Source organism: Prenolepis imparis, unplaced genomic scaffold (assembly GCF_030444845.1).
Source record: "Prenolepis imparis isolate NDT839.2.m4 unplaced genomic scaffold, iyPreImpa1.0 SCAF_4, whole genome shotgun sequence".
Classification (NCBI taxonomy): domain Eukaryota; kingdom Metazoa; phylum Arthropoda; class Insecta; order Hymenoptera; family Formicidae; genus Prenolepis; species Prenolepis imparis.
In genome coordinates this window covers 675,066-693,622 of record NW_028141162.1, presented here as the reverse complement: position 1 = coordinate 693,622, position 18,557 = coordinate 675,066, and the positions used below count along the sequence as shown (strand labels likewise).

General features: G+C 30.0%; 2 protein-coding genes across 3 annotated transcripts; one reads left to right on the top strand and one right to left on the bottom strand.

Annotated features, from left to right (window-relative positions):
• Positions 1–742: 742 nt before the first annotated feature.
• Bcat (Branched chain amino acid transaminase) lies at positions 743–8,033 on the bottom strand. 2 transcript variants are annotated; one of them, XM_083035425.1, is made up of 8 exons: positions 7,837–8,033; positions 7,498–7,694; positions 5,182–5,289; positions 4,881–5,090; positions 4,025–4,255; positions 1,810–2,119; positions 1,521–1,675; positions 743–1,422 (listed from the first exon to the last, which is right to left on the bottom strand). In XM_083035425.1, the coding sequence occupies exons 2-8, from the start codon at positions 7,516–7,518 to the stop codon at positions 1,231–1,233; spliced, it is 1,227 nt and encodes a 408-aa protein (XP_082891551.1). In that variant the 5' UTR covers positions 7,519–7,694; positions 7,837–8,033; the 3' UTR covers positions 743–1,230. The 2 variants fall into 2 exon arrangements, with proteins under 2 accessions (XP_082891551.1, XP_082891550.1); XM_083035424.1 differs by having other exon boundaries at positions 7,498–8,033.
• Positions 8,034–14,674: 6,641 nt separating this feature from the next.
• Positions 14,675–18,518, top strand: Pak3 (p21 (RAC1) activated kinase 3). Its single transcript, XM_083035423.1, has one exon. It carries the CDS (start codon positions 14,887–14,889, stop codon positions 16,453–16,455), a length of 1,569 nt encoding a protein of 522 aa, XP_082891549.1. The 5' UTR covers positions 14,675–14,886; the 3' UTR covers positions 16,456–18,518.
• Positions 18,519–18,557: the final 39 nt, after the last annotated feature.

Below are 18,557 nucleotides of genomic sequence, written 5' to 3'. Positions count from 1 at the left end.
ATACATGTATACCTCGTAAAAAAATTTTACAAATTAATGAACATTTGAAAATATCAGCTATTCTTTATTTATAGGAAAATAAAAATTTTTAATTATTTGAGATATATTTCAAATAATTATTTTATAATTATTCGAAACAAATTACAAAGATTATTTTAATATCTAACAAATATATAATTTATTAGTCCGCTTTTTGGCTCGTAAATCTGTGTAGTTATTTAATTATTTAATTGACATGAAAATTATAAATTATTTACTTATTCTTGAACAATATATATAATAATTAGATATATTGGATGATTGCAAAAGTTCGTGCCCGATTTGAAGTTATTAATCCATCTATGCAAATCGGGCACGAACTTTTGCAATCATCTAATATATATATGGGATTAATATATAAAATTCCTATCGTTTCTTATCATGACGGTCAAAATATTGTCGCGAAAACATATTGGCATATCTATTTGATATGCATCTAAATCACACCATACAATGTACATATATATTATTACAAAATCTTTGTTGTCTTGTTTACAATATATCAATAAGTCAAGCATTGACACACTTTAAGTATTTATATCGCGAAAGATTGAAAATGTGTGTAAATATTGTGGAAATGAAGGAACGAATGTAAAAAAAGAGACTTTTATTCTATAAGATTATTATATATAATCGCGCGCAACGTAAATGAGTGAATCTTATATTATATGTATATATACAATTCTTTATATCGCGTCGTTATTAAAAATAACATTTTTACAAAATGGAAAGAGATATGTATATTAATTAACATTACATCGTAATGAAATTATACTAAGACATGTGTAAAAGATATGTACACAAAATGCATAAGTAAGTGCTATAAATATAATGTTAAATAATGTATAAATATATGTTTTTATATAACTTAATTACAAGTCACGACAACATTATATGTAAAATTTACATACGATTATTTTGTAGAAAAAGACAATACCTTTTCTTACAATATAGTAACTTAAGTGAAAAGTTTCTAAATACACAGCACAAATTCAAAGCATCGCGCAGAATGCTTTCTTCGTAGAAGCGTGCGCGATATGTATATATTTCGCAAAAATAAAATATATAAATAAACATTATAATTTAATTCACACGCATTCTGCGTATCATTAAAGATATGTCATATACAAATATGACATTCAATAAATGGTCATCAAGATCAAATAATTTCTGCGTGCGATCTTCCATACTTTATTCAATAATTAAACTCCACGGATGTTCAGGTATAACACCGTACTGTATATCTAGCAAATGTTTTTTAAGCATATGATAAATTGGCTCGGACTGTTCTGTCGTTGGTATATGCAACTTTTGTCCTAGAAATTCAATACAAGATACGGGAGTTATTATACTTGCTGTGCCTGATGCGAACATTTCCAACAGCTATGAAAAAGGAAAAAGAAAAGAAATGATTAAAGTGAACAATATATAAAGCCATTATAAAAAAAATGACATAAGCTACATATGCGAGTAAATCTTACTCTGTTTTCTGAAAGTAATTGTATGATTTCCTTCATGGTGATAGATCTCTCAGAAACTCTAAATCGTTTCCATTGCCTTGCCATAGATAGAAGCGAGTTTCTTACAACTCCAGGTAAGATTAAGCCATTCAAGGGCGGTGTGAGCAATTCTCTTTCTGTTGAAAATAAAAAATATAATTATAATGATATAATTGGATTGTATTGTTAAGAAATATAGAAATTCGTCGACAGTTTTTCCAAACAAGCGTTTTATAATATAAGATAGCGACCACGAAGAAACGCTTCTTACCTCCGTTATCATTTATGTAAACTACGAAAACGTTCATAGCGCCGATTTCTGTGATTTGATGATCTTCCCCGTACAGCCAAAGTACTTGGTGTAAGCCCTTTTCATTCGCTTCCTGTTGCAGCGGAATCGTAGGTCCGTAATTGCTGCCTACTTTATAGCTACCGCAACCACCCTGCCATGCTCTCGTATATCTAGGATCTGCAAGCAGGGAAATTCCTGGCTGTCCCTGACTGGTTTGAAAGTAAGGTCCGACAGGAGACATGATAACGTACAGTAAAGACGCGTCCGAGGCTACAACTCCAAGTGTAGGCTGTTAAAAAAAATATATATGTTTTATTGCGTGTTTAAATTAAATTATATGAGAAAATTCAGAATTATAAATATTTTTAATTACATAATAAAATAAGTAATGTACATAATTTACATAATAAAAGTATCCAATTATTAAAAGTTTTTATTAAAATATATTGTATATACCTTTTAAAATATTTAGATATAGAAAAATATAACTAAACGTTATATATATATATACAAATTATTATTTTTATTAATAAACACATTTTTTATTGCGCATATATAGTTGTGTGTTATACTACTGTACAAAATTCGCACAAAATTATTGCATCAGCTATTACAAAGATACAGCTATAATACAAAGATTATTGCATCAGCGCCAATTTCATTAAATAATAACATGCTTTAGAAAGGTCGTTAATATAAAGTATATTAGATAACATAGACATAATTTTATGTCTATGATAGATAACGAAATAAGAGAGAATTTCTGTCTCAATGCGATGTATAAGCATAAAGTTCAACACAAATACGCTGAGACAAAACTTATATTTTGCCGATAGAAAATCAAAACATTAAAACTGAACGAGAAAGATTTTGCGTGTAAAATTAATGCCATAGTTATATTCATATGTGAAACATTATTTCAAAAATAATGATAATAAAAAATAACTACGTCTCAATTATATATAGATATGAAAAAAATTAAAATATCGTAATTATGTGTGTGCGTTGATTAATATGTAAAAATTATACTTGCTACATTAGTTTAAAAAAAAAAAAAAAAGTATGTATTAAGTGTACAATACTTGTTACAAATCCAAACTATGTCTATATAAACTTGATTATAGGAACATATGTAATCACTCGTTTAATAAATCAAGCAAAAGATTGATTTATCAAGTATTGTTTCTCAATACTTAATGATTATTCTTGTATACATATAGCAGACATCGCGATGACGTCTGTGACATAAGTGACCGTTTCTTTCTTCGTGTAAACGTGCATTGCATCATGTGTAAAATTGTAAAATATATTCTACAATGCAAATTAAAATTTTTAATACTAACGCGTTACACTTGTTTACCATTCCTTTCTGTAAAAAAGGCATGTTATTGATTTTCGAATGTATCGAAGTCTTCTCGAAAGTCTCGAAGGTATTGTTGCCTTTTTACCGCGATACTGATTGGTTCTCTGTCGATTCGCGTTGTGTGTTATATTCGTAGCATCGAAAGGCTGTCATCGCGAGGGTTAGCAGTTAGTAGTTTGACAGTTAGTGCAAAATAAAATTAAATAAAATAATAATATTTTAAATAATATGTGATAATACTTTAAGCTTGATTAATATTTTTGACATTCGCGTTGTGTTATATTCGTAGCATCGAAAGGCTGTCATCGCGAGGGTTAGCAGTTAGCAGTTTGACGGTTAGTCCAAAATAAAATTAAATAAAATAATAATGTTTTAAATAATATGTGATAATACTTTAAGCTTGATTAATATTTTTGACATTCGCGTTGTGTGTTATATTCGTAGCATCGAAAGGCTGTCATCGCGAGGGTTAGCAGTTAGCAGTTTGACAGTTAGGCCAAAATAAAATTAAATAAAATAATGTTTTAAATAATATGTTATTATACTTTAAACTTGATTAATATTTTTTCACAGTTATCAGCTGATTTCTGTCAAAAAATATTCGAGTTTATAGTATTATAACATATTATTTATATTTGTATTTTAAAATTTAATTAACAAATTAATGCTTCAATCAGCTGATTTCTGTCAAAAAATATTAATCATGTTTAAACAAATTTTATATAAAAATATCATTTTTTTTATATAAAATCGAGAAATGGCGCTCGCGTAGCGCGCGCTTGTGTTGTTCTATCATAATAAAGTCCATAATAAAACAAAAATGATACTTACATCGGTACCTATAAACGTAGGACGAATGTAAAGACTAGAGGTAGTAGAATGTGGAACCCATTCCTCATCTATACTAATCAATCTGCGAATGCACTTGATTAATTCTTCACCTCTGAAAGGAGGCAGGCCAATTCTTATTGCTGAATTATTCATTCTCTCCATATTTAACTCTGGCCTAAATAATCTTATTTTGCCATCAACGCCTCTGTAAGCTTTCATACCTTCAAACAACTGAAAAAAAGATTTATACATGTATTACTATTGTCAAAAAAGGAAGCGCATATACAAGAGTTTATAACAAGAATTTCTTCTCCAACATCAATATACGTACAAGTCTAATAATTTTTTTACAAAAAATTTTTAATAAATTTTTTAAATAGATTTTCAGTATTATAAATGATAACACAATAGTCTTCAAAATCTTGATTTGATTTGATCGCTTGAATAATTTTAATAGAGGATATTTCAAGATATATTTCTTTCATTGTAACTTTATCTGATAAAAGAAGGCTCATATCAGCTTCATTTACACGTATACAAGTTACAATATAAAATTTTATAACTCATGATTTCCACTAAAAATTATATCAGGCACAAACATTATTAAAATTTGAACATTATGATATTATATATAAGCACATACAAAGCTTGTTCAATTACATACAATATACAATTGCAAAGCAAAAAAAGATGCTATTTCTCTTTTTCTCTAATCAGATAAGCAATATTTTTTCCACTAATATAAAAAAAATATTAAAAATAATAATATAATATTTAAAAAATTCTATTTTTTAATCTTAGTTAGCTATAACTAAAAAAAATAATAAAAAAATAAAATATAAAATCATATATATACCTCTATGGCATAATGAAATACTTTTGCAGCTGGATGAAGAACTATGTTTCCAAAAGGCATAATTTCTGGCGTCTGCCAACCGTTCATGCTTTCGTAATAATGTATTTTAAGCATGTGGTCCGTGAAATATTTGCCAAAAAAAAGTTGCTTAACATCAGGTTTAGGATTTAATTGATCCGGATCAGCGAAACAGACCGATAAATCTGCATACTGCAAATATATAAAAATTACATTTCTCACTTTCACTCATGTGTGCTAAATATAATTTTATTAAATTATCGTTATTGTGAAAAATAAATACCTTAAAGGAACGTTGCGATTGTACAGATTTTTTGTCTTTAGTTTTTAAAAAGGAACTCCACCTCACATTCTGTTGCAGCTGATTAACGAGATTTCCAAAGGATAATATCTAAAAAAGTAAACGTATATGGTTTACTTATATCTGTAGTAAACAAATGCATAAATATATATATTTGAGAAACTATAACCAATACTTAGATATTGATACTAAAGATATTGAATTTCTATATATATTTATCGATACAAATAACCGCTAGATGTTGAATATTTGTATTGGAGCAATTTTAATTATTTTCCAATTAACTTAATCGGCGATTAATTCTACTAGGAAAATTGGATACAGCAAAATTTTTAATTATAATTTTACATACATAATACATATAATTTTTCGTTCCTAATCTAATCGTTTTTTTATGTACCAAAATAAAAAAATTAATAGATCTATCCTTGTTAATAAAATGTTGCAAATATTACTTGATAATTGCCTTTTAATTGCAAATTAAGTTAAATTTGACTAGTTGTATAAAAATATAGAATTGTTACTCTTTTATCCATTTCTAATAAACTTGCTCTCACAAGTTAGAATTAGATTAAATTGTTATCGAACGAATGTATTTCAACGGATGTCGCCTCCGTTATGTTATCAGTCTAACGAAAACAGGTATTTCGTAACAAGTTTAAATTTATATATCTTATTAGTGATATATTCGATTTATTACATAACAGGGATGTGCATTATTTGGAATAGATGCATTTAAAATGGAAATGCAAAATCTAAAATGCTTATTTTGTATTTTGCATTTAAAATACATGTTCAAAAACTATTTTATATTTACATTTAAATGGTTTTTATTACGTTTTTATTTAGTTTTTATTTTAAATGCATTTTTCTTGCAAACTAAAAATCAAGATATTAATAATATGTATGTATATAACAATCAAAATGTTATTAAAGAGGTCCTTAAGTAAATGTCTTGTAAACGATAATAAACATTTTTTGTAATTCCACATGTAAATATATATTTATGTAATTTTTTTTTTGTATTAAAAAATTTTTTTTTATATTAAAAATATATCAAGTTTATACAAGTTTATAAAAGTTTGAAGAATTTATAAAAGAAAGTGTTTATGAAGAAAGCTTATAAAGAAAATTTATAAAGTTTCTAAAAATTTAATAAAGAAATAAGAATATAAATATAAGTAATAATTGTAAGAAGTAATAAATAATAAAAAATAATATATATTCAAATATATATACATATATTTGAAAAAACCATTTTTATTTTAAAAAACTATTTTAAAAATGCCTATTTTTTATTTCCTATTTTCCTATTTTAAATAGATATCTAAAAAGCATTTTGCATTTTGTATTTTCAAATGGAAAACTTTCAACTATTTTGCATTTTCTTTTTTAACTCACACGTGTGACATTTTAATACAAAAATCATGCGCAAAAAAACGTAATTTGATTAAAGTAAAATCGAATGATCTGTTGATGTTTATACAAATATATTAGTTTAGCTATTCTATTATTATTCTTTTTTACATCTGTATCATTATTTTTCCTCTCGTCTAAAGTTTAAATATATGTATATCTACATATTTAGAGATATATATGTAATATATTTATGAAAGGAAATATATGTATAACAATATATAGTATATAAATTATACATATATTTAATTTTTAAATGTGCGTAGCCCCAGCGTATAAAAAGTCTAATTAATTTAAATAAGACAGACTTACTGTCTTATTTAAATGTGCTTAAGTAAAGTTGGAATTAGAAGCACGTGACTCGAAGAGGAACACGTGTAGGGTTTGTGAACAACGTTTATTGTATCTATGATTCTCTCTTTTGATGTTTATTACATAAATCTAAGTTTGCGCACTTTAAAGATAAAATTTATAAAAATACGAGGAAATGCGAAGAAAAGGTCGAGAAAAATTCAGAAGAAAAATATCATGTGCATTTGAAATATGTATATGATTATCTGTAATCACTAAGTTAACGAGAATAAATGAATTGCTAGTAACGCGAAGAACAAATGAGTATTTAAGTTAATTTTGTATTTTGTTACACAATATTCGTATTTTAATGAATAGATAGTGACGCAAAGAGCGAATAAATATTTATAATTGACTTTTGTAATTTTACGAAATATAATATTCATATATGTTTTCGTTGGATTTCGTTCGATTGAGAAATCTCGATTTTTTTTACCTAAATAAAACGCGACACGCAAGAAATATTTTCTTCCGATCTTGCGATGATTTCTCGCTAACAATAAGAGATAATTGTGAAGGCAGATTGCTTACCTTTCGCCGCAGGTGAACCATGTTAATTGGAATATCTAGCAGACGTGCGTAGAGAGAGAATCAACAAGAAATGCACGATCGCTGCTGCTCGTTTTTGTTACACTTATTATTAGTATCCGCGCAGCTCATTCTATGCGGACGAAATTACTCCGTTTTCTTTTTTTTTTCGGAAAAATTGTGTATTCCAGACGATGATCCTGTCGTCCAAAAAAGATTAGGAAGTTGAATAAGCGCGTATAGGTATCGTCCGTATTAGGTCACTGATTCTCGTGGTGGATAATTGTCGACGAGCGATGAGAAAAATAGAAAGAACCATCGGAAATTGGGAAAAACTCTTACTGTCAAATTTGACGAATCGCACACACTGCTACGTTGATTATGAGGGGTTTAATGGACGAGTGTTTTTGTTTCTATTCTAACGCAGAACGCTAGGTCGCTCGTTCGTTTGTTCGCTCGCTCGCTCGTTCGCTCACACTGATTGTTGATTCGGTCGCTTGATCACAATACAGCGTGCTCGAATTAAATGCCAGTTAATATTTTATTTATCAAAACGAAGCGTATAAGAGAGGGCAATAGATAGAGATGGAAGAAGAAAAGGGGGAAAGAATTAGGGTTCCTCCTTTCCTTCCTAATCGAATCACTGCGCTTCGTTCGATGGACTTTAAAGATAGTTTGGGTGGGGGCAAAATGAAACGATTTTAACATGAATGTAAGAAGGAGATGGCGGTATCGCGCGATTCGTAGCAAAGGGGAGGAAAAATTGCGTCAGGGCACGAGTTCGCTCGCGCATGAACGGAGCATTAAAAACATGTTGATAATCACGCGCCCCTTTCCGATAAGCGGTGGAGGAGAGGTGACGCGCGCCTTGTTGTTAAGAAGAACGCGACTTGTGTCGATTCTTGAAAAACGTACGGGTAAATATTTATCAAAAGGCGTGGTCCCACTTTTACATACGCATGGACCAACGCAACGTCCCGCTTTATTACGATTTTTCGAGAAAGTTTACGAGGAAAATTACAGAGTAGCGGCGTATATTGTAATAATATATCGTAGATTGTGCTGATTTTCGATCCTATTTCTTTCTTTCGCAACGCAACAGCGTCGTCCATACGTATATGTACACAACAATGATCAAAATATGTATATTGTTGATGACATTTATCTTTAAATACATTTAACATACTTTCATTTTAAAATCCGGAAAGAACGGGTTTGACGCGATAAATAAACAAAAAAAAGCAAGCAAAGAAGAAAATCACAACGAGATGTTAATTCCCCTAATTAAGGCACTATCAATAAATGGTGCAAGAGCAAGATAATTAGTCGCGCAAAGAGTTAAGACTTATCAACTTTAACTTAAAAAAAAAAAAAAAAAAAAAAAAAGATATTTAATTAAAACGTTATTGCGTTTTAAATACGAATTACGATCGCTTTAAACACGTTGCGACCACTATTTTTCATTCCGTCTGACAATGAATTAAACATAACGTGAGCAGATATATGTATATGTTTGATTTTAACGGATATAAAAATTCATTGATCTTTATTCATGTAGACTTGAAAAAAGTAACAAAATACAAATTGGCTAACTAAATACACATAAAAGCTCAGCTCTTGACGTACAATGGAAAATTGCACGCGATCATTGCGTGCGAACAACGTAATACGTAATAAATTACAAATGCATTCGCCCCCATCATGCGTCATCTATTTTCAATTCTTATGCATTCTCATATTTATTCACACATTCATACGTAATATTCTGTAAAATGCAGCTCGTTAAATTTGTAAATTAAAATACCTGCTTTTAAATGCGTATGGGCTCTCTCCAATTTATTTATAATTTTATTTAGAAAATATACATTTAAAAATCTATATATATATTTAGAATACATAAATAAAATGTGAAATGTAGCAGCTGCGAATTATATCAAACATTTCAATGAATTATATTCCGATGGACGTCATTATCGTGTATTTATTATTTCAAGAGATAAGTCTTTCTTCATCTTACTTTATCTTTATTTTCATTTGACGAAATAATGAATAAAGCAAAAGTAAAACATAAATAAAGATGAAGTGAAAAGGAAGTGGGACTATAGTCGCTTGCATTTGGCTCACTTTTTATCTAAACTACATTTACTTAGCGATAACTAAAAGATTATAATAATGATGAAAGGGAGATAATGAATAATGTAGCGTCTCTGATATGTATGATTTAAAAGAATTTGGATTATTTTATTTTGGACCAAGAAACTTGTGGTTTTCTTTCCAAATGCTTAAGATATACTATAAGCAGGAGTTTTTTTAGTTATTATTTTATCTAATTAAATTAATTATCTATATCTATTAAGATATATACAATAAATAATATATATAGAAATGTTTTTAAAAGAGCTATCACACGGAATAAAAAAAATTATATATCATTCAATTTGAAAAGATAAGAAAGATCATTCTTCTGCCGCAGTAAATTAATTTTGTTGCATCAGATTCAGTTTCATCAGTCATCCCTTATCACGAAGAGATTTTACATATTACTTAAAGTATTACAAAAAAGAATTTTGTCTTTATTTCTAATTTCTAATCGAACTAAAATTGTGAGGTAGTTTTAACGTGATAATGATAGTTTTAATGTCGGAGAATGCACTTTTTTTTCTTCCCTTGTTCACCCCGGCGGAAATATGTATACGTAATTCATATCAATGCTGCGATCCCATATACGTAATTATGCGAATTACAGTCCCCGACCTTCGTGCTTAATAAGAACATGCAAAAATCCGGCATTATAAATTAATGCAAGACGTACGCGAATTCGCACAGTCGCGTAATTATCGAAGATACAGATAAGGGGCGGAACCATATCAATCGAAGAGACGGGAGGAATTCCTTCCTTTAAGATTCTCAACCCTTTGCTCTCATCTTCGAACGAGTAAAATCTTCCCTCCTTTCTCTCTCTCACGGAAATACTTTTACGGAAATAATTTCGCAATATATATATTTGATTTAGAAATTTACAAACTTTCTCTTTTCGATGGCTTTTTTTAGCTTACGCGTCTCAAGACGTCAATGACGTCATTCATTTTACGTGTTTTATTCATTATCTTATTTAAACACCAGTTATGATAAGGACAGGAATAAGACGGCTGAAAACATATGCATACGCCAATGACCTATTCTACGTCACTGCGAATCGCGTAGAGTGCTTAATGTCAGAGAACGTCCAGATTAACATAGGCCAAAAGGTAAGAATAAAGAAGGAAAACTATTGTTACGTATCGTACCAACTAACAAATCTCGTGTAATGCACACTTCTCTATTTCCGCGACTATGCGGACGAATAGTCTAGATGTAGTTTTTCTAGTATATCATGTATATAGTATAAATAATATCTAGTATAGATATACTTACTTTTCTAGTATAGAATGTAATTTTTCCACTGTATTACACGAATTGCAAAGCATTGCATCCACAAAGTTTCTTCCTTCACACACAAATCGATCACTATATATTAATTGTAAATGTATAATGAAAAAAATACACTTGCTAATTGAGATGCATCTAATGGCCAATTTAAAATTAACTTTGTTTAAAAACTAATTTGAATATAATTAGTATAATTACGAAAATGTTTAACATAACGTCCGTCGATTTAAAAACTTTCGAGATTATCCTCTATTTATTATAGGAAATGACAGAGGAAGAAGAAATTTAAGTTTGTTAGCGAGCAAGATAAATAAGAGATGCGATTATACACAAAATTTAATTCAGCGCTTATTAATTTATTCGAGTTATTATTCTATACTATATTTATAATGCAACTTGATCATAAAAAAAGATCGACTATGTATTATTTCCCGCGTGAATTAAACATTGTCACAGGATAATATATTGAAATAAATCGCAAATTAGCATATTTTGACTGTGTGATGTCGAGATACGAAAAGAAAAAGAGTTAATTGAATAAACTTTTATCGTGTATAAACATACGCAACAATATATTAATGGATACACGTGCGTATTTATGTGCGAACTTATTCTAGATTTTAGCAAATTAAGCGAAATGATATACAAGAGATTCATTTTTTAATTTTAAATCATGGATAAAAATATATTATTATGTACTTAACATGTCTTTTTTGGAAAAAAAAGACTAGAACAAAGTTTAAACGTTTTTTGTGAAAATTAAGGCCTGTGTAAGTCGTAGAACATTTTCTGAGAGCTTATTTTGTAGGTCTTGAAGAGCGCCTTTAAAACGCACGCTCAGAAAATGTTCTACGACTTACACAGGCCTAATTAATTTTCGCAAAAAAACGTTTAAACTTTGAATTAAAAAATGAACAACTTTTCTGAATCCCGACTCTCGGCAACAGTTATAGATATTAACCGCAATATAAGTCGATATAGCTTATTATTCAGAACATTCTCGTTGCGAAAATTTAAAATTCAATAATAATACACTGAGGAGGCCTATAGAAACGCAGCCAGAATATGTAAAAAGATCTATGTATACATTAGTAAAAAATAATGATGAAAAATATACTCTCCTTCTTTTCCTCTCGAAATGAGAAATCTCTTCAAAGAAATATCAAATATTTTAATATTTATGAATATCATTGATTAAATCTTCAAAATAATCTATTATATTCTTTGTTTCGCGACAAAATATTTATTAAATATTATTTTACCTTGTTTTAATAAAACTAAACTTTATTTTTAATAAACTTTATTGAAGTTATCGATAAACTTGAATAAATAAATTTGAAGAAAAAATAAAATTAGCGCATTATAAAAATAGATGTAATTTAATTATTAACGCACATTCTATTAAATTAATTGAAATGTGTTATAAAATAACTATTAAACATTTCTTATTTTTTATGTTTATAACATATGCACGTTGAAAAAATCTCTATTATGATACACATTCAAAAATTAAACACATATATACAATAATTTATCTTAATTCATTTATTTCAAGATAATAAATTTGTGATATATATAATATATATTTATATATAATATTACGATTAATTTGACTTTAATTCTTTTAATGTGTAATAAGTATAAAAATAAAAAAAGGTAAATTTAGATATCAAACAATTTGCAAGAATTAAAATAAGAATAAAAAGAATTTTACCGATACATCTATTATTGCAAATTATATTATAATTATCAGAGAAAAAAGGTTTATTTCTAATACTTTTATCTTATATATATATATATATATATATATATATATATATATGTATTAAAATATTTGATATAATTTTCACAAATACATTACTTTAAAATTTTTTAAAATAATTCAACACTCACCAATTTGATGTGCGGAATTGTAGACAATGTTAATCTGTAAAATATAAACGTATAAATATTATATAAAACAATTATTAAAATATTTAAATCATTTATAATATTTCAAATTATTTTTTGAAATATTAAAATTAATTTGAAAATTTAAATATTAATTTTAATGTTTCAAAAAATGATTATATTACGCGCATAGTTAACTTTTGTTATTTACTTTAAGATATTAAAAAACTACATAATTTGCAAAGAAATATTTTTTAAAGAAAGATAGAAATAATTATAAAAAATATTTAAATTAAAATATTTTACTATTTATTTTTACTATTAAATATTTTAATTAAAATATTTAATAGTAAAAGAATTTAGTTACGAATTGCATAAATAATTATACCTACATATCTCTTAAATATAATACAATGTAGAAATTGTATTTTATACTTATACAAATATTTATTACTATTAAATTATTAAAAATTATTATATTTATTATTAAATATTCCAAGTATTTCAAAATATAAAATCTAGGATATTTTATATTCATTATTATACAGCAATATAAAATTTGAATCATTATCGCGAAGATAAATAGATAATCTCACAAATAACCAATGAAAAGTTAAATAAATTATAAATTATATTTACCCTATCGTTGCCCGATGCCTCCCCGGGCCTCCTCCTCGTAGAAGCTTCGAAACACTTGCACTCGCGTTTCTTTTCGACGCGCGGCGACGCCCGGATTTTAGATATCACATTTCGACGCGTTTCGATAAAACGCGAGAATCGCGAGAGCTTGGGCACTACATTTCACTATGTTTTATATATCACAATTCAACGACGTAGAAATCGCGGATCGACAACGCCGAAAAACTCGGGAAATTCGCATCGAAAGCGCAACGGTAATTCGATCCGCCCGTGTAATGAAGTTGCCCGCGTAATGGACTCGCCCGTGCGATCGCAATCACGATGTCGGTACATGATTTCGCGACGCGATCGGCTTTGTACGATAATTAAACACGCAAAAACACTAAACTCACACTTGTACTGTTGCGGATCGGCGATGAGCGTGCAAACGTTGATCGCGAACAACCGAAAATGCATCTAGCAACAGACAAGCTTGTGCCAGTTACGGGACGCGCAGCACGCCAAGGTCGCAAAGTTGTAATGGCGGCACTCGTCGTCGGCGTACGGCGTACGTGCGAGCTCGGAGCTCGGCTCGGCTCGGCTCGGCTCGGCTCGGCTCGGCTCGGCGGTCCGGGCAACTCCGACTTTACTACCTTGGCGCATGCGTCCCGTAACTTATTATTTTAAAAATTAATTAGCAAATAAACTCCTTAGTCAGCTGATTACTGACAAAAAATATTAATAAAGTGTTAATTTGTTAATTAAATTTTAAAATAATAATGTGTTTAAAAATGTAAAATAGTAATATGTTGTAAATAATATGTTATAATGACCTATCTGCATTGTTATATGACCTATCTCTTGTGTTGTCATTATAACATATTACTATTTTACATATTATTATTTTTAAATTTAATTAGCAAATTTTTGCTTGATTAATATTTTTTGACAGAAATCAGCTGATTAAAGCGTTAATTTGCAAACTAATTTTTAAAATAACGTTATAAAAATTAAAATAATAATACGTTTTAAATAATATGTTATAATATTTTTGACAGTTATCAGCTGATTTTTCTGTTAAATAATATTGATTGATCAAGAATAAGATATAACATATTATTCACAACAATATTCAAACTATCGAACACGCGCGCGAGTAATCGATTTTTCTCGCGAGCGATTTTTCTCGCGATACCAACTAGATAATCGTGACACGTTTTGGTGACACGAGCGACACGAGCAATCATCGAACTGGCAATCCTGGTTGTAGCAATGTTCGTTCTCCGGCGTGCAATCGGGCGTGAAAATTCGCGATATGGCAATTAGTTAAATTTGATTCGAGTCTGCGCGAATCTTTTTCTTATTTTGGAGAATCGCGCGCGCAGACAAGCACGGAGGGAGACCGTCGCCAAGGTGGGACGGAGCGTGAAGGCTAATTAGGCGAAGAGGACGAAGATGAGTCTCAGCCTGACGAAGCTCTTCTCGAAAAAGAGGAGCGGTCCTGCCGACACAATAGCCACGGAGATTGGTTTGCCAACCAACGTCTCGCACAAGTTCCACGTGAGCAAGAATGCGGAGACCGGTCAGCTGGAGGGTCTGCCGGACCCGTGGATACGTTTGCTCAACACGCAGATCTCCAAGTCGGAGCAGGACGAGCATCCCGATGCCGCGCTCCAGGCGATCAAGTTCTACAACTATTCGATCAAGCGTAAGCCGCAGGATCAGGAGGTCTTCAAGCCCTTCGTCACGCAGGACCTGATCGAGGAGGAGTCGCAGGCGATCGACAATATCCTGACGAAGAAGTATCGGTCGGGGAACTCGGTCGGCGACGACGACGACGACCTGATCCCCGAGAGACACTCGACGGACGATAAGCCGCAGAGGTTACCCGAGTTGCCGCCAAAAGTCAACAAGCCGCCTAAACCGCCGCCGAAACCGGCGCCTCGCAATTTTTGCAAACCCAACGATCGAGTGGACAAGACGCTGACGGAGATCCTGGAGGATCTGAGCACGTATCAGATAGACGAGGATTTATCGGCGGAGAAATCCTTCTCCAACGTCACGTCGAGCAGAATCGAGGAGAGTCCCGTCCTGCGTAGGAAAACCGAGTGCATCGGCGTGAGACGCAGCGACGAACAGGTGTACGAGGAGCTCAGGGCTATCTGTCAACGCGGGGATCCTCATTTGCGCTTTGAGAGAATCAAGGAGGTGGGTGTCGGTGCTTCGGGCACTGTGTTCATAGCTACCGATCTTCAACACGACCGTAGGAAGGTAGCGATCAAGGATATAGATTTGTCCAAGCAGCCGAAAAAGGAATTGATATTAACCGAGATCAAAATTCTCAAGGAGTTTCATCATCCCAACTTGGTGAATTTTCTCGACGCCTATCTCGTCGACGAACACCTTTGGGTAGTTATGGAGCTGCTGGAAGGTGGACCGCTCACGGATGTCGTCACTGAGACTGTCATGAAGGAGATTCAAATTGCGGCCGTTTGCAGAGAAGTTCTCAAAGCGATAAGCTTCCTGCACACCAGAGGTATCATCCACAGGGATATTAAATCGGACAATGTGCTGTTGGGAATGAACGGTACGGTGAAAGTAACAGACTTTGGGTTTTGCGCTAACATCGATGGCGATGAGAAACGACAGACTATGGTTGGCACACCGTACTGGATGGCACCAGAAGTAGTAACGAGAAAACAGTACGGCAAGAAGGTGGATATCTGGTCGCTAGGTATAATGGCTATCGAAATGATAGAAGGAGAACCACCTTACATGAAAGAAACCCCATTGAGAGCGTTATATCTGATCGCTGCCATCGGTAAACCATCCATTCCAAGATGGGATAATCTCACTCCAACGTTTCAAAATTTTCTAGAGAGGTGCCTCGCAGTTGAAGTCGATGAGAGAGCAACCGCCGACGAGTTACTTTCTCATCCATTCCTAGAAAACTGTGCAGAGTTGTCTACGCTTACTCCATTGATTCGTGCGGCACAGAAAATTCTCCAGAAAGCGTTCCGTTAAGTATTTCTACAAAATTCAAAGTTGTCACATTCGCAATACTGCCTCAGGCTCCATCGCTATTTGTATAGGCTAAAAAGAAGGTATTTCATCATTATTGTTCGATTTTAATTATTAATTTTAAGCTTATTTGACTGCCTGTCATTTTTACTCTACTATCCTAATTTATGAGAAACTAAAGCATATAGTGCACTTTTGATAGTCATTTGAATAATTTTCATTATTTTATTCGAAAAAATATCTAATTAGTTATTCTTTATTTATATTACTTAATTACATTATAATTATTGTGGCAAAATAGTATGCGAATATATAAGTACTTTGTGGATATATTTATTTTCAATTTTAATTTCTAAAATAACAGTCCTCTATCTTGTTATGTGCAATATACACAATTTATTATAATTTAAGATTTTATTCAGATATATTTTCGCCCAATAATATACTAATGCACTATATTACAAATTTAATACTATCAAAATAATAATAGCAACAGGATATTCTAGTTGCAAAGAATTGTGAATAGAATGCAATTTTTACATCTTTTTTGAGATATGAGTGAAATATATACATTTAAAATATTGTATTTTTATAGCATTGATCGCATAAAAAAGATGTATGTTTCAGAATTTTATAATTTTTTTTCTTAAAACTGTACTTATAGACCATTGTGGAAACAGAAATACTAAAAAGATGTATATAACAAGGAAGACAATATTAGAATCAGTTATATTATTTCTGTTGTCAACAAACAAAATATTACATTTTAGCCTTGCTCTTTTTTAAACAAAAAAAGAAAAAAAAACAGCAAAATGTCGTTATCATTTATATCAAGAAATCATTATTGATTGTGTGTGAAATTATATCTTTAAATTGAGAAATGATATCGTGAAATTGAGCAACATTGTTTAATATTATGAGACAAATAATGTCTAAAAAGTATTATGAATCGAGTGTGACACAACAAGCATTGTACAATGCATTCTTGTAAGATTGAGATACATAATTTTGTAAGATTTTACCTCTACTTTTATAACATATATTCTTTTTGAAAACTTTTGTATGTGTAAGAGCGCAATATTGCTCAACCAAATATTGTATTCATATAGCTATTTTATAATCGATATGTATATAAATTAGTGTTCTACAAAAAAATATTTGTATTGCAATGCATACGTAAGTAAAAATAGGTTTACTCTAAACTCTAAAGAATGAATGTTTAGATATTTAAGAAAAATAATTTGAGCATTAATATCAAGTATACATAAAATCACACGACTGTGATAAGCAAGAAAGTTAAGTTACACTATACTATACTTTTTGTGCTCTACACCACAAGTATCGTAAAAATTATATTATGAAAAATTATCATATGCTAAAAATATCAAATTATAAGACAACAGTTTAAAGTACAATTGCTACATGTTACATAATATAAGGCGGCCAAGCACTGTTTATCAACCGTGGAGCGTTAAAAAATAACATGTACTGATAAGCAAATATATTTAAATAGTATTGTAATCGTTTGCACGATTTTCAATAAGGAATACATTATCGTTTGTTATTTTAATTTTTATAGGATATATATATGTATATGTATATATATATATATCCTATAGAATATATATGATATATATGTATGTACGTCATATATATTTTCATAAACTTTGAGAAAAATATTTATAAAGTTAAAATAAAATACGTAATAAAAAGAACGTATTGTAAAGTATTCTATAATATTCGAACATTTGTGCCTTATCAAACATATATGATTTTAATTAGTGTGTAAGAGGCACATATAAAAATATATTACCGATGATGATAAAATATAATGTTATAATTATATATATAACAAAAATTAAATATTTGTACAAAATTCATACTATTGTTTTATACGTTAAGCAAAAAATTAATGTTTACCAATATATATCATATATCCTAGGTCCTAGGCTATAAATATTTTGTTTACAAAATGTGTAAATTTATGCTTTTTATTCGTCTTTAAATTAGATTGATAATTCTATTTAAATTCTCGGATTATATACAAATCAGCCTTTAATTTTATATATATATATATATATATATATATATATATATATACACAC

Coding starts and splice junctions, on each gene's coding strand:
- Bcat (XM_083035424.1), bottom strand. CDS start 7,518: ATGGTTCACCTGCGGCGAAAG. Junction 5,091..5,181: donor AATCGCAACGTTCCTTTAAG/GTATTTATTTTT, acceptor ATATATTTGCAG/TATGCAGATTTATCGGTCTG. Junction 1,423..1,520: donor AATTACTTTCAGAAAACAGA/GTAAGATTTACT, acceptor CCTTTTTCATAG/CTGTTGGAAATGTTCGCATC.
- Pak3 (XM_083035423.1), top strand. CDS start 14,887: ATGAGTCTCAGCCTGACGAAGCTCTTCTCGAAAAAGAGGAGCGGTCCT.